At 35.4% G+C, this 15,692-nt stretch overlaps 1 protein-coding gene across 1 annotated transcript in view; it reads right to left on the reverse strand.

Moving 5' to 3' along the window:
- Positions 1–14,210, reverse strand: part of GABRA1 (gamma-aminobutyric acid (GABA) A receptor, alpha 1) — a 41,710-nt gene extending 27,500 nt beyond the window's left edge. The window contains exons 1-3 of the mRNA XM_009574696.1: positions 14,098–14,210; positions 10,214–10,326; positions 155–222 (exon numbers count right to left, since the gene is read on the reverse strand). Of these exons, the coding sequence (XP_009572991.1) occupies positions 155–222; positions 10,214–10,326; positions 14,098–14,210 (294 nt within the window). The remainder of the gene's footprint in view (positions 1–154; positions 223–10,213; positions 10,327–14,097) is intronic.
- Positions 14,211–15,692: the final 1,482 nt, after the last annotated feature.

Below are 15,692 nucleotides of genomic sequence, written 5' to 3' on the forward strand. Positions count from 1 at the left end.
GGTTGCACATAAAAGCTGACAGCATTTTGGAATCAAGGGTTTAAAAAAAGCCCAGTCTTAAAAGGAATAAATAAGTTATTGCATAGATCTTCCATCCTCCAAATTAAAAAGACAAGAGAAAATGAAGGCTGTAGAAACACAGGCCATCACTTACCATGTCATGGTCTGAAACAGGCCCAAAACTGGTGACGAAGATGTCAGTCTTCACTTCAGTTACACGCTCTGATGAAGCAGGAAATTAGGACAGTGAGTGTCTATCAACAGTCTTCATTAGATCTAACCACTACCAATTCTCACGATAAATAGAAAAATTATTGGCTTTGATTAGCCATTCTAAAATTGGTCTACAATACGGTCCTGATAATTTATTGCTTCTAGATGTAATTTCACAGTCAATATTGTCAGCAACAATTTTTTTATTACAGTGTTTCCACAGAACTTTTTGAGACGTGGCTTGTGATTCCACAGTACAGCAGCCATAGTTCCACTGTTGTGTAAATTTTTTCACTCTTTGACTAATAAATCTTCTTGTCTGATGACATAAACAGTGCTGAATATTTTACACAGTACTCAAAAGTCTCATTGGGTACTCAATGTTTCTGGGCAAGCTGAATGAAGGTCTCTAATAATTGACCCTGGGCTTATGATTTATGTATTTTAATTGAGACACAGGAACATAGAAGAGAAAGAGAGAGAAAGAGAGAACATTATGGTGTACAAAAACATTAAGATATTTTATTGGCATGAGTTAGAAATGGCTGTGTTACTCTTAACTGCAATAAACAAAAAGGAGTTAAAACTTTTCCAAATAAATATCAGCTAAACTTCTCTACTACAATTTTTGACTTATGTATAAATGTTATAGTTTGTAAATGTTTTAGATTTCTTTTTAAATTGATACAGGCACTAGATTTCCCTTAAACTACCAAATTTGTTTTATAGGCCTCAATGAGAGATTAATATAAATAATAACTCGGAAATCTATAACATGTACATAACACAGATTATATGTATATGCTATATCATAAAGCTAGACTTCTCTGTGATTTCAAGGATGTACATTTGCTCCGTGGCACAATGCCATGCCCTTGGCCACTTCAGAAGAATCTAATGATTTTAGTGGTCACAAATGGTGAGTCTGAGACAGCTAAAATGGTGCTGATCTCCAGAAAGAGCCAAACATCTGGTTTCTGCAGATCTACTGCTAAAAGTCACTGAGAGAGACGCACAAGCTTAACCTCCCCCCCTCCGCTCCTCTCCCTCTACACACACACAGTATCAGTCACTTCTGAACATATTGGTATTTTCTAGGCCACACATCACAAAATATTCACCCAGGATGGCATATATCAAAATAACTCTGTTGATTTAAATATAGCTGCAGGGAGTAACACCACCTGGAGGCATAAATCCAAACAGTGTTGAGTGGCGCTAACCCCATCAGCTTTCAGAATTTACAGCGATGTAAGTCCGAATACATTTACTATAGTGCTATACAAGCCAGCGTGGGGTTTTTGGTAGAAATTTCAAATATGGAAGGACTGATACATTTCTCAAATAACTTTCAAAAAAGAAATAAATTCAGAAATTTGGAATATTAAAAGTAATCCTAAAGAAAAGAAGCTAACAGAAAAGTACGTGTATAGTAAGCAAAAGTCATGCAGCAGGCAAAAATTTTCATAAGACTAAGAAACGTATATATGTAGCTATCCGTATAATATTATTTAAATATTGTAAAATAATTAAATTAAAAAACTAATTTAATACAAGCCTTTGATTTCAAAAGACTTTGGACTGTTTAAATATGATTTGTTCCATCTGACAAGAAAGTTCTGACAGAAGAGAAATGAAATCAGGAATCAAGGTTAAGCAATCAGTAACAATATACATTTCTGTATCTGATGCAAAAGTTCTAATGAGAATCAGTGTTCTACAATGCACATACAGGCTTTTCACTTTCATTCAAAAAAGTCTACAACTTCTAAATATATATAAATGTAAGCAGTTTAATATAAATGTTTAATATATATACAATAAAATATCTCCTTTTGTGAGACAGCAATAATCAAGATGCAATATTAGATCTGATTCTACTGTCATTCTAGTAATGCACTGAATGACACTTGTATTCTGTTAGCAAGTTAATGCAAAAATTAAGTAGTAGCAAAAGTAATCTCCAGGACTCATTAAAAAAGTTAAAGGATGAAATTTCCAATGTATTATTCGTAATCACAGAAAGTAAAATACTATGATGTGGCTGAATTGCCTAATAATATCCTTTTCGTTCTTTATATCTGTGACTGAGAGGTGTACAAACTACAGTGACTATTGACAAAAGCATTGGATAGGAGAAATTTCCTCCTTAGCTGTCCAGTGAAATTAATGTGTGACCTTATTCTCTTGACATCTGATTGGCTCTGGACTTAAAGAAGTTCACAGTGAGAATTTAAACTTCTATTACTGGAAGAAGCATATGGTTGTCCAGACATTACTTGGCTTGGGAAAAAAGTATTCTCTCCGTCAGCCCATCACTTTCACAAAAGTTCAGGAGGCTGTGGTCTTGAATGAAACAGCTGGCAGAAAAAGAATATGGAGATTTTACAAGGTCCAGTAAAACATTGCCCAATGGATTCTTTAAGTTCAGGCTGCTGAATCACCTTTTCTTAAGACTGAGAAACTAATATCATCACAAAACCTATTAGCCTTTTACATATTGAAAAGTGAAACTCAAATGACTCTTTTAAAGACCTTTCATCCTGACTCCCCATCTCTCCATCTTCTTTCCATTGAGGCAGTTCCACTGGTGTCATTAGGAGACAGAAGATGCTAGAAGCTCTTCAGGCACAATGCATTCATGCCTTAACGGTGTAAACTCAGAGTCCCAGATCTGAGTGAACCTCTATTTAGTATAATATAGCTAACTGATTTACCTTGCACAAACACAGAATATGCTCTTCAGATCACTGGCATATCCTGTAGTGCTATCCTGAATTCTAGTTTTTGGAGACATATGGTCATAGTAGAGAGGTTGAGGCTTAAGGAAATCACTTTGAGGACACAAAATGGAAACTAAAGGCTTTGGCAGTAAGATGGAAGATTTCCAAGGGGTTGGAAAAACGAGTGATGCCTTTCATTTCTATATAATATTGAAGATAATTTAAGTGGCATGTAAGTCATAAGTAATAATAGAAAATTCAGACTGTGAACTCACAAGAGATTGTGTTATCTTCATATTGATTACACTTTTGCAGAGCATCTAATCCCAGGTCTCTTCACACACAGATAAAACCACTGTACACACCACCAGATGATTTCTTTTTTTTTTTTTTTGATATGTACCTCATTTTCAAGAGCAATGAAAAAATGTGTATGAACACACAGAACAAGATTAGCCCCTCCAAAGCCATATGGAAGTTTTGAAATTTTTGTTTACTGTTTTACTAATTAGATGATTCAACTGTGCTTTGTTAACAGCTTCAGAAGTTGTGAGTCACTCCTGCACAGGACATGTGTTTACTCATACAGTGGGAAATATATTTAGAATCAAGGTTAACCATGTTCAGTTTGCAGCTAGATTACCATGGGAAGGCTTAAACTGTGCTTCAAATGCTCAGAATGCATTTTTCAGGAACCTCAAATCCTGAGCTATATTCAAAACCTTCACAATATCCCTAAGAACTAGAGAAAATTATAAGTCATTGAACAAAACAAGCTAAGGTCAGGAGCTGATCAAACTGCTGACGATAAATCCATCAGTTATAAAGACTGTTAACCATGTCTCTTGACTATAACATCTATCTTATGAACCAGGACTAAGTAATACAGGGATATCTGTAGAACATGTAACTATTCCATTAAAAAAAACCAAGGAAATTGTTCATGACTTCCTAGTTTTACTATAAGGCAACCAAAGGGTCCAAGTAGTTACTCATCAGCAAAATAACAACTGAGTACCACACCTAGACACTGGAGCACAGCCTCAGGCAATTGATCCACATGTAGCTATGAAAGCACCAGTCAATGTGAACTACTGTAATTTTACTGTTTACAACTACTGTGTTTTGCTAATGAAGCTAGACTAACATAAACTCTCAAAATTAATAACAATAAATATTTTGATTTAAACTCCCAGGGAGCTCATTATTGCTAGAATTGTGATTGGATTACAAATTGAGAACAAAATAAGAAATACAGATTTATTTAAACAGCAGGAAATAAGCCTATTTATCATAGGAAACTATACATCAACCATTTCCCTTTCTGACCTGCTGGTATTTGAGCACAAGGCTTATTTGAATTGCGTATTTTAGTGGTTTAAATTAATTCCATCTTTTTTGGTAATGCACTTGTTCTTCCTGCATGTCTTGTGTAAGTGTGTGCTATAATTATTAAAATAGAGAAGATTTTTCCTATGGTTTTGAATGAAGGGAATTTAGATGCCTGTATAGCGTAAACTATTACTACTAAAAACAGTCAAGTAGACTAATGACCCTGGCTGCATCCTATGAAGTATTTTGATTGAAGAAAGACAACAAATACACTCATAAATATTTTGTGCTGCTGCTTTTGTAAAAGTAGAGCCCAAAAGGGAGAACAGTGAGCTGTTCTGTGATTACCCAGCTATAGTCTGTGCTGCTGTGAAGGGTTTACCGAGAGCTGCGCAGTGTCATGGCAGCTCTCCCCACGCCAATTAACAGCTCAAAGCTGCTCATATCCTCCCTACCTCCCTACTGTTGTATTAAATCAATTTTTCTAGGGTCTTCTATGGCTTTTTACAGTTGCTTTTACATCAATGTGGTGCCTACAGAGTGGAAAGAAGACCATCAGCCCTTTCAGTTTTTACAGAGTTAAGTATAGCATCTAGCCCTTCTTCACTTACAGAATTATGTGTAGGGGTCCAGTATAGTATAGTATATATACTCTTTTATACAGTATATATAGTACAGATACTCTTTTCATGTAGAGTAGAAACATTTAGGTTTAACGAAATTTTTATTACACATACAGACCAAAATCATATTTTCCCTAAACTTTAAGTTAGCTCAGATATGAGTTCAAATCCAACAATTTCCATTGGGACCTCAGTTACCAAGAGGTAAGTTTATCACATATTTATAGATAATGTTCTCATAAAACTGAATTTTAAAACCTAATTAACATAATACTGTCAGGTTTGGTTTACATCACTTTAAATATAAGCACTCTGTGGAAGTAATGAATTGCCTGAGATGGACCGACTTTCCACTTAAGGACAGTCACACTCAATTGTGATAAACATCACACAGGAGAGCTCAACAAATAGCTTTTACTGATAGCATAAAACAAGTATAATTTTGTTCAATACCGAAGTAATGTTGAAAATCTGCTTGGGATGACCTAATGGGCATTTGACCCAACTACAAAAGCAAATTTCATTGAGCAAGATTCTGGTCTGCCTTACAAAACCCACTCTTATTCTTCTTAGTTCGGTATTAAACAACCTTTCTACTACAAAATCCCTCTCAAATGGATAAACCACATTTACAATTATTTTAAGTTAAAAAGTCACAGACCGTGTGATATCCTTTAGTTTTAGAGAGGGGATGTGTGCACTGCAAAGGTGATAGTCTTAAAAAATCTGTAGCTGCACCTGATTTCATGTTAATGAATCTCAGCACCAGGTACCAACGACCTGCCCTGGGCAAGCCCGCCCTCTCTCCACTGTGGCACTCCAAATCGGCCATGGTGGCATCTCAGGGCTCATCTCTATTCCCCACATGAAGACAACCCAGAACAAAAGGCAATGCCATATCCATTTATCTGAGGAACTTGTTTTTTTCCATCATTTTTCGTTACTTTTCAATTCTTTTAAACTCCCGCTCTAGATACAGTGGTTTACTATGAGAGGTCACCAAACATTGAGGTCAATTTTCCTCCTTATTTGACTCCTTCCCACCACTATCTGATCCTTTATTTTGTTCAGGATTGCGTATTTGAAAAGAGAACAGCATCTTAATTATTTAGCCTATTTTAGATCACCTGTAGTTCTAGGATCCAGATAGTTCCCACAGAAAATTATGCTATTACCTAAATGACTTCACTGTTTATTTTTTCTCTTAATGTCTAAAATAATTTCCTCTTTTTCAGCTTCAATATGTTACTCTCTCCAATTCCTCCTCCTTGCTTTGTAAATTATTATCTTCTCATAGAGTTAATAGGTGTCCTCTAGTGTGATTCAGAACGTTTTTACATTAATTTTGAAAGTTCTATTTTCCAGGCATAAATAACTGTAAATGTAGTTATTTGTCCATGTTTATGGATGGGTACAACAGATGCTATTTCCTAGCAATGTCTGACTAAGTGACTATGCCCACATATGAAGGAGGCAAACATCTAAATAACACAATTTATATCAATAATTATTGATAAGAGGTGTAAATGTGCCACTGCATAACACAGTGCTGCGTGTTTCTTTTAAAGAAAAATCAGATTAATTTTAGCTACAATGTCATTTTTTAAATACCGAGCATATTCAATCACTATAATTTTTCCCCGTGGGTCACCTACTCCATTTTTTTATATTCTTGTTAATAAGAAATAATTCCTTCTTTGTTTAATGGCAAAATGCTCAGAGCTGCTTACTTAATTTCAGATATGGCCTTACTGGGTTATCTGATTAATAGTAATTTTCATTCCCGTACTTTTTATGGAGCATATGTGGTTTTTAGTTTTCCTTTTGAAGTGATACCTCAAAAGAAGATCTAAAAAAAGGAAAGGGAGGACTTAATATTAATCTAGCACTGATTCCATGCATGCTGAAAGAGTGATTCAAAATTCAGCACCTCTAAATTTTTCATTACCTTAATGCTCCACCTTTTAACCTAGCTTTCCAATTAATATATAGTATAGCTCCAACAATGTACCTTTGTAATGAGATCTCTCCAGGAGAGATTCCTGGCTTCGTGGTGCCTCATCTGCCTCACTAGGATATTTCTACCAAACGATGAAACTGTTCAACACACCTATAGGAGGTTTGCAAACTTGGGATAAAGAAATATCATGGCGTTTTTTTCAAAAAGGAGGAAATTACTCCTGTAAGTGAGTAGAGCAAGGTCAAGATCAAACCCCTTTCACAATTCATTACAACTTTTCAGTAAACATACCTTTTTGCCATTGAACTCTTCATGCATACACATGAACACAAGGAAGGAGAAACAAATAAACTGACTGAAGAAACTCTATCATTTACCTTTTCTTCCATAGGTGAGAAAGAGAGAAATTGGTTCTCTTTTCTGTTTCTGTCCATGCACAGAATTCTCTTTTCTGTAGGTGTATATATTTGAAAAACTGCACTACAGAAGGAGAGGTCGTACAGGGATAAGCAGAGAGTTTTCTGCAATATGCCCCTTTCTATAGATGAAAGAAGTACCATGCAATGTTTTACTTCATCTACTGTTTCTCAGAAGGCATAGAAAGAACAGGACAGACAATTTCGGATAATTGGAAGAGTGCTATAGTGTAATCAGTGGTACACAGATTTACATTGTGCCTAACAGTGTAAAATTTATCAACATAACGTATATGTATGAGAGTCTCTGGTCTCTTAAATTCTCTGATAGCTACATCACAGCTAATATGGAATGAATGAGTTTTAGACCTAATTCTATATATCTAAAACCGCTGTTATATTTGCAGCTTTCTTAACTTTCTGTTTAGAGTAGATAAAAATCATGTCCTGACTGAAATATTTAGTAAGAAGCCATCACTGACGTTGGGAAGAAAAATGAAACCATTGCTCTTCCATAAACATTTTAAAACTTCCAGCAACAGATCATAATATAATGGAAGGCTATTGAACTTCCAACTCCAAAACCTGTGCTATATTTGATATATTGATTCAGATTTTTCATTGGATATTTTTACATATGGAACATTTCACAATACATTTTCCCATTATATGAAGTATCTAAATCAAATGTGTCAAAATTGAGGTTCTTAGCTCATATTTAGACACCTCAGCAAGGTTTTGCAGAGGTGAATTTCAAAATTCCTGGGCAAACTCTTTATTATAAATTGGTACCAGAATTGAAAACATCGGCCTAGATGTTTGTCCCTAGTTTTTGAAATCTATAATTATTGTCTTTTAAATAGAGCATTATTCAACAGTCAAAAGAGTAAAGCTACTTCTTACTACATTTGATTTTAAACATTAATTTACTGGCCACTGTTTCATTAGATATGGGAATTTTTAAAAGGCCTGATATTCTTAGTTCTAGTATTCAAAGCTGACAAATATAACAGATATAAATTAAATTTACTCTGCTGAACTGACACCATGAAACTATAATGTACTAAGCAACAGGGAAATTGTGATATTCGAAGTTCTTGGCTACAGGCAGGAACATCAACACAGTTCAAAAAAAAGAGGGATGCAGAGATTATTTAAACTTCTCTAACCCTTGGTTAGAGAAACTATTCCAATCCTACCTTCCCTCCATCCCATATTTCCCATGCTCCACTCATTTTTGTTTTTAACTGATAGTGATGCAAATGACTATTGAAGTTTGTGAAGAGACTCATTTCCTCCTATAGAAGCAGTTACATTAAACAATCTTTCCTCAGGACTAAATTTTAACTGGACTAGATGATCCTTTCATGAGGTATGCAGACCTGTTCTCCCAGTACACCCTTGAAGTCTGGCTTCAGAAACACATATATGAACACACATACGTAAGACTCTATACTGATGTGCTTAGTTCTCTAAATTGCAATCCAGAGAATGAGAGAAAATCCGTTCCCTGCATCTCCCTTTGCTCTTCTAGTAACTGTTAAACAAATCATAACAGCTACAAAACTCATATAAGAAATCATCATGTGCTCAGATTTTTCTTGTAGACGTGTACCAGACTCTACACAGTTTACAGAGTTTCATTTATTTATTGCCTTCTCTGCTATGTTTATTTACTGTGATATAGTAGCTGACTGAATTGTACAGTTGTATTAATCCAAGATTAAGGAGCATTTGTTTCTACACTAGTCCAAGGCTTTACAAGTAAGCAGCCAAAACCTACTGGTAGATAAAAGTAAAACATGATTCTTATTTTGTTGTATATTATCTGAAATTGGACACAAAAATTTACAGACCAACCCATTTTTAAATGTGTTAATTAATACTTTACAAACAGAATTTTATCTTTAGCCATTCCTTGAAGTCAGTGAAGTCAAACCATTGAAGAAGTTGGCTCACAATTCAAGAACTGTTGCAAGATGGTAGCCTCAAACCACAGAATAAGTTTACTCTTAATTATCTTCCATTTCATCCGCAGGAGATGGTATAAGAATTCTTAATGTAGTACCCTGATCTTATAATGCAGTTCCTCTGAGAGCTAGTATATGAAAACAGGTTGAACGATACTTTGTGGGGTGGGTTGCTTTGTTTTATTTTACCTGAAGGGTCCAAAAGAAAAAAAAACAAACACATCTGAAAGAAGTAAAACCAACCTTTCCATGCATTGGAAAGAAGAGATTTGTGCTTGTAGGTTTAGAACTTTCATGTTTGTGAACAATGAGCTTTTAACACCCAATTTTGGGGTCGTGTCACAGTAGAACAAATCAAAGAGTGAACATAGGGATGCTGATAAAGACTAGGCTTTGTAACAATGTTTTTATAAAGATGTAATTGCTATGTGTTTTTATACCTTTTTATGGATTCAGTACCAAGAGCAGAAGAAGAAAGACATTTTTACCAAGCTGTGAAGACAAAATGTTGCAGAAACAAATCCTGACATACCTCAGTAGAAAAAAAGTCTTATAAACTTCTCTGAGACTTTTATGTCTAAGGTTGATTGATGCTTTCACTTTCAAAACCAAATCCTCTTATGAAGATAGTTACAGATAGATGTGCTGTTTAGGCCTGATGCATACACTTGCCATTTGTCAGGTCACAGGTCATATTTTATTATCTTTTATTCTTCAAACATTTAAAGTTTTAATATGTATTCAGAGGTCTTCTTGAATTGTGAACCATTTTCTTCTTCTTTTGGGTATAAGTGTGAGAAAACCGAGTATGTGAAAGACAGAAGGCATGGCATTTTTGAAAAAATGGATATTACATATCAGCATTATTTTATGTGTATATAAAAAGAGAATTAAAACAAGTATATAATGGAAAAATAACATTGTTTTAACTGATTTTTATCTAACATGTAACCTTGAAAATTATAATACAACACACCTCCCAGTCCTGGTCTCAAGCGGTTATCATAACCATCCAGCAGACGATCCAATATTCTGGTAAATACTGTGGTGTTGTCTTTAAGTTCGTCTTGTGACGAGGTCTGTCCATAGCTGAAATACAGAACAGTTAACACTGAAAAACAGTAATTCCAAAATCTATTTAATCTTCTTTATACTGGTTTATGGTCACAAAATCTCCTCCATAAAACAAGATTGTAGTGCTTTATAGGGTTCTTTCACGTAAACATTTTCTTCTTAAATTGTACATTTTTTGTAAAATCGTAGAAAACCAGTGCCTCTCTATAAACAGTGAGCAAATAGAATGTCAGTTCCTTAATGTTTATCTCATTATTCATCAATGTTTATAATGTTCTAATATGCGTTCCTCAGTAAAAGTCTCATTTGTCAGCAAAAGATAATGTGTTTAATTCATAATAGTTATAAAAAGTTTGCATACAAAGAAAGATACAATAATTTAGAACACTGACATTTAAGTACTGAAAATAAATGCTAGAACAAAGACAAAACAAAAAATCAGAGATGTCTTCTTTGTGAATATAGAAGTAAATCAAGCGAGTGTGCATTTTCATAGGTCAATATATAATTTTGCTTTATTTTATTTCCCATTTTCCTTTAGCAATTAGATTTGGAGGAATACCTCCAACTTTTCTTTACAGATGTGTAACGAAACCATCTGTTGATATGGAAATCTCTCACATCTATAAAGCTTTGCTTACAGATCCCTAATGTATATCTCTAACTCAGCCTGAAATTTTGCTTGAACAAGGATAAAATTAAGCTCTTTGAACTCTGCTACCAAAACCTTATTTCCATCAATACAAATCAGAACGAAATCCTTGGGCTTAGTGGTTTCTGCCTTCTGTAGATGACATCAGAATCAACCTTTTTCTTAAATCTGAAACCTTTACCAAATACCCTGTCATAGACGATTCCCTTAATCATAGATTACAGTTGTCTTAAAGCCAAACCCGGTATCGTTTTTTCATTCGTTGCTGGGAAGACTTCCATTATAAACATGTGTAGTCATCATGACTAAAAGCAAAAACACTGCTTTCCAAAACATTTTGTCACACACATTGCTACCGAACTGGATAAACCGTGCAGTGCCAAAAACTTTTGTTAGGATCAGGTCTAGTCGCAAAAGTGTTTCTTCCACTGGGCAGCTTGTTATCCATACGGCTACAGCGATACGCGGGTCTCGGTGCTCTGCCAGTTGCTCCTGCTCTAACCAGCAAAGATGTTCTTATGAGGGATATGCTGTTACATGAAATGATCTGGTTCTATTAAAATACCTATGAAATTATTTTCTGTAAGCTGCATCAGTCAAACATCCTTTGTGTATCCCACAAGCATATTCCACTTGTATCAAATACAGAGAGAAGGAGGAAAGATACCCTGAATACAGGTACTCTGGAAATGCTGCCAAGTTATTTTGCAGTACAGGTTTGAGTAAGTAACACTACAAATTTAAATCAGTTCCAGAGCTGACAGTCATAGAAGTTTTACCAACTTTTGTTTTATTTCAATAGGATGTGACTTTGTAGAGAAAAATTGTCAGGGTTTTTTAATGCATAGAAATCACTGTTTCTAATGAAGAAGACAAAATCTCTAACAGCTTTAAAAAACACTATGAATTTTCTCTATCCATACCATATAATTTCATTTAATAAAAAAAAAGTGTTGATTTGTATTTATTTTTCATACCTACAGTTGCATTTTAAGTCACAGACGTTAATATTTTTTTCTTTTATGCTTCCTATATTTTACCAAATAACAAGTTCTCCTGCTGTCTCCAGTGAGCATTATCTTTCAAAGGATCATTCCTCACACACCTTATGTAGAATTGCGACACAGGACTTTTCACTGGGTTAAATTTATATTAACACTCGTTGTCAGTAAACAAGCTGCTGTACATGATATCTCAAGGGTAGCAGAAGGTCAGCAGGATTAAGGTGGCAGAAAGGTATAAAAACACTTCAGAAATTTTAGTGGTAAATAAATGAGTACGTTTCAGAAGAGGCGTCAGAAAGATGGACTAGTGGCAGCGCAGTCGGAAAGGATGCAATACAATACACCGCTTCCATTCTGGTGTCACATTTGTCAGTACCCTTACCTGTTCTTCCCATCATTTTATCAGAGGTAAAAAGCACCATTAGAGCTGGTTTTAACTGCCATATGGTCACAACAGGAAGAATGTGAACATTTGTGTACATATAAAGTATACTGTAACTCCAGAGGGATTGTGATTTTTCATTCAAAACACACATATTAAAATAGTCCTAATGCTGTTTTTTTTATGACGAGACGAATGATATGGAAAGACTGTGTCTTTCTGTATCACAGACACTTTATCTAATTTATCAATTGTTTTTTATCGTAACGGATTAGCAGCACTCCAGAAGAAAAGGCAAGGGAAGTTACTATGGCAAAATGGCTTTAGAAACAGATATATTTCATGTAAGGGGTGTACATTTTGAGGAAAAAGTGACTGTATGCGATTGTGTTTTCATATTAAACCACAGTATAATAAAAAACTGTGCACTAACTCCATCTACAGGTCATTATAATAGTGACACACCATATAATTTTTAAACACTAGTCCAATGCATTTTAATTCTCACTTTAAGAATGCACATGCATACATTATAGATATAATGACTATATGTACACATATATATGTATACATATCTATATAATAAACATGTTTCACAAAATTCTCTAGCTAGGCCAGACGAAGTACTTCATGAATATTTCAAATCTCACCTTTCTTAATATATTATCAAAATAAAGGTATTTCCTCTAAAATGTCATGTTTATTCAATACAGCAATTGTAATATGAATCACCCGCTTTTATTCTTTTTTTTTTTTTAGAGGAAACTCCTGTGCAGATGAACCTTTGCCCCTTTGCCCACTCCACTCTATTTAAAATCTTCAAGGTAGCCAGAAGATAAGTTTATCTAGAGCTGCGAATGCGTAAGGAGGCACTATGGAGATCAAGGCACAAATACATCTTTTAGGGATCACTATTGACAATATGAAATTTCTACTGCTTTTTGGTCATTAGGTAGCATTATTGACAGGACATTAATGTTTTTAAAATACAGAAATGTATCTGTGAGTCTTCTTAAACACCTTTACTGAATTTTGAATTGTAGAGAGTACTTCAAGTATACTCCAAACTGCTTTATAGTCTTTAGTTAACCTACTAGTTGTTAGATGAGGTGTTGTATGATTACAAATTGCTCTTAATACTAATGCTATTTTTAGATTATGATTTCAACATATATTCCATGAACATTCAGTGCAGCATGGTTTTTCAAACATAAAGTGTTATGGGGTTTGAGCTTACGATTTCTTCTTCATCCAAGCAGCCTCCCTTCACCAGAAGGTCTACTCTGGATTTGCAAAAACAGCTACCGAGTTAGGACACAATCCTGACCAACCAGGAAGTGAAAGTTTCGCCTCTGCTTGCAGGGACAATAAAGTTACTAAATAGTACTTAAATGAGATTAAAAAAAACTTAATTACACCTTTTTTTCCTCTAAAGAAACTTGTATTTCTGAGCAGTCATTATATAAGAGTAGAAAGGATTGCACAGGTGTTTAAGATGTAGTTTAGTTTCAATTTGTTTCAGAAAGCTTTTGCTTTTTTTCTTCACAATATTGGAAAAAAGATGTTATGCAAAAAAATTGTAGTTTTCTCTCAGTCTTCCCTTAGTTAGATTTAGCTGGGATTTGAACAGGATTAACTTCCCCCAATACACTTAGTAGTAGTGCAGCCCAGGCAGTATTTGTCTTATGCTGTTACATTAAATTAAAGGTTCCTAAAATATGTTGGTGCATTAAAAAATATCTCCCCACCTTCTTTCAGTCAATGCATTCAGAAGGAGGCTCCAGGCCCAGAGGCAGTCACAAAGCACCAGGAGTCTCTTCATGGTGGGCTCTGAAACTAGAAGGAAAATAATCATCAACATCCCTTACATTAAAACAGGTACTGTGGAAAAAAATGTCTGATTTTGGAAACTTTTGTAGAATAATTTGATGTCAGGCAATGACCTCACAATACTAGAGCTCATGTCATTCGGAATGAGGGAGCACAGCCTTGGCTGTTCTCCTGTTTACCTTCTACTTCTAGACATAGAGGCTTAGGGTGGGATTTATTTTATGGTAAGGGTGTATTCTTGTTCGCATTATTCTTGAGCTTTAACAAAAACAGTTATGAGTTAAAGCTGCTGTCCCCAAACTCTGTGGCAATTCTTACTCAGTTTCCTCCTGTGGTGAAAATGTGACAAGGCGCCTCCATAACATTTCCAGATAACCAAGTGTAATTGGTTTTTGTCTGACTTGAACCAGCCCGCGTCCTTCCAAACCTCTTGGAAGGTGTGAGTGTGCAGTAGTGTGACTGAGGAGAGCAGTGCTTCCCTCACAGCCACTCCTGTGCTTTGATGTGATGGAAGCAACTCTCTCCTACAGATACTACTATTCTCCTCTTCCCTGAAATATTAGCATCAGAGAAGGAGTAAAACGATCAGATTCTGACTCCGTGATCCGCTGCTACATATGCACACTAAAATTTTTTTTGGGCTAAAGGGCACAATTCATAATGAAACCATGTGCTGACAACCTACACACCATCTCCTAAATCTCTAGCAGTCTCTGATTGCTGCTAAGAAATGTTTTTGCATTAGCAGCCTTCTCCTCCTCTCCAAATGTCTCCTGTCCTCTCTCCAGACTTCACTGAGTTACTCTCAGTTTACCTTTGAGTAAAAAGTAACACAACTCAGAAGGTTTCTTTTGCTTTCTAATAAACCATAAAATACAAAGTTAGCTGATATTTTTGGAATCGGTGTTTCGGATTCAACGGATTGCCTAGGAGATGCTGCAGGTCCCTTTACATATCTATATACTGTGCTGGAATCCAGTCGATTTTTACTATTCATTACATTAAATAAGGGCAACAAAATACGAAGCGTCTTTTCCCCCAATAGTGAATTGGAGTTTTTTTAAATGCCTGAGAAAATGAAGCACTGTACATGGAAACGTTGTTGTACCTTTAAATAAAGCTACCCCAATGCACTGCACACTCTGAGGGACAATTTAAATCAATAAAATATCATTACAAAGCGGTATGTAAGCAATGAGATACAATTAATGCGTTTATAGGCAAATGATCGGCAGATAAGCATTGAGCGGGGCTGAGCTAATCTAACTGGGTAGGAAGGAGCTGGATGTGGCAGGAAAGCATGGATAAAGATCTTCAGGGACGAGGCTGCATCTTAACTTGCCCTGTGATCAGCCCCCTTACAAAGGGAAAGGCAACATCTGTGGCTTCAAAAATCGCCTTCTCCCGGTCCTGCCAACTTCTGCCTTTGCAAAAGGCTCCTCGGGATAAAGAACGGGAAGTGAATTATTCTGAACTATCTTGATCTGTTGAGCTCCACGCCCGCCCCCCCTCC

Source organism: Fulmarus glacialis, unplaced genomic scaffold, assembly GCF_000690835.1.
Source record: "Fulmarus glacialis isolate BGI_N327 unplaced genomic scaffold, ASM69083v1 scaffold11593, whole genome shotgun sequence".
Classification (NCBI taxonomy): Eukaryota; Metazoa; Chordata; class Aves; order Procellariiformes; family Procellariidae; genus Fulmarus; species Fulmarus glacialis.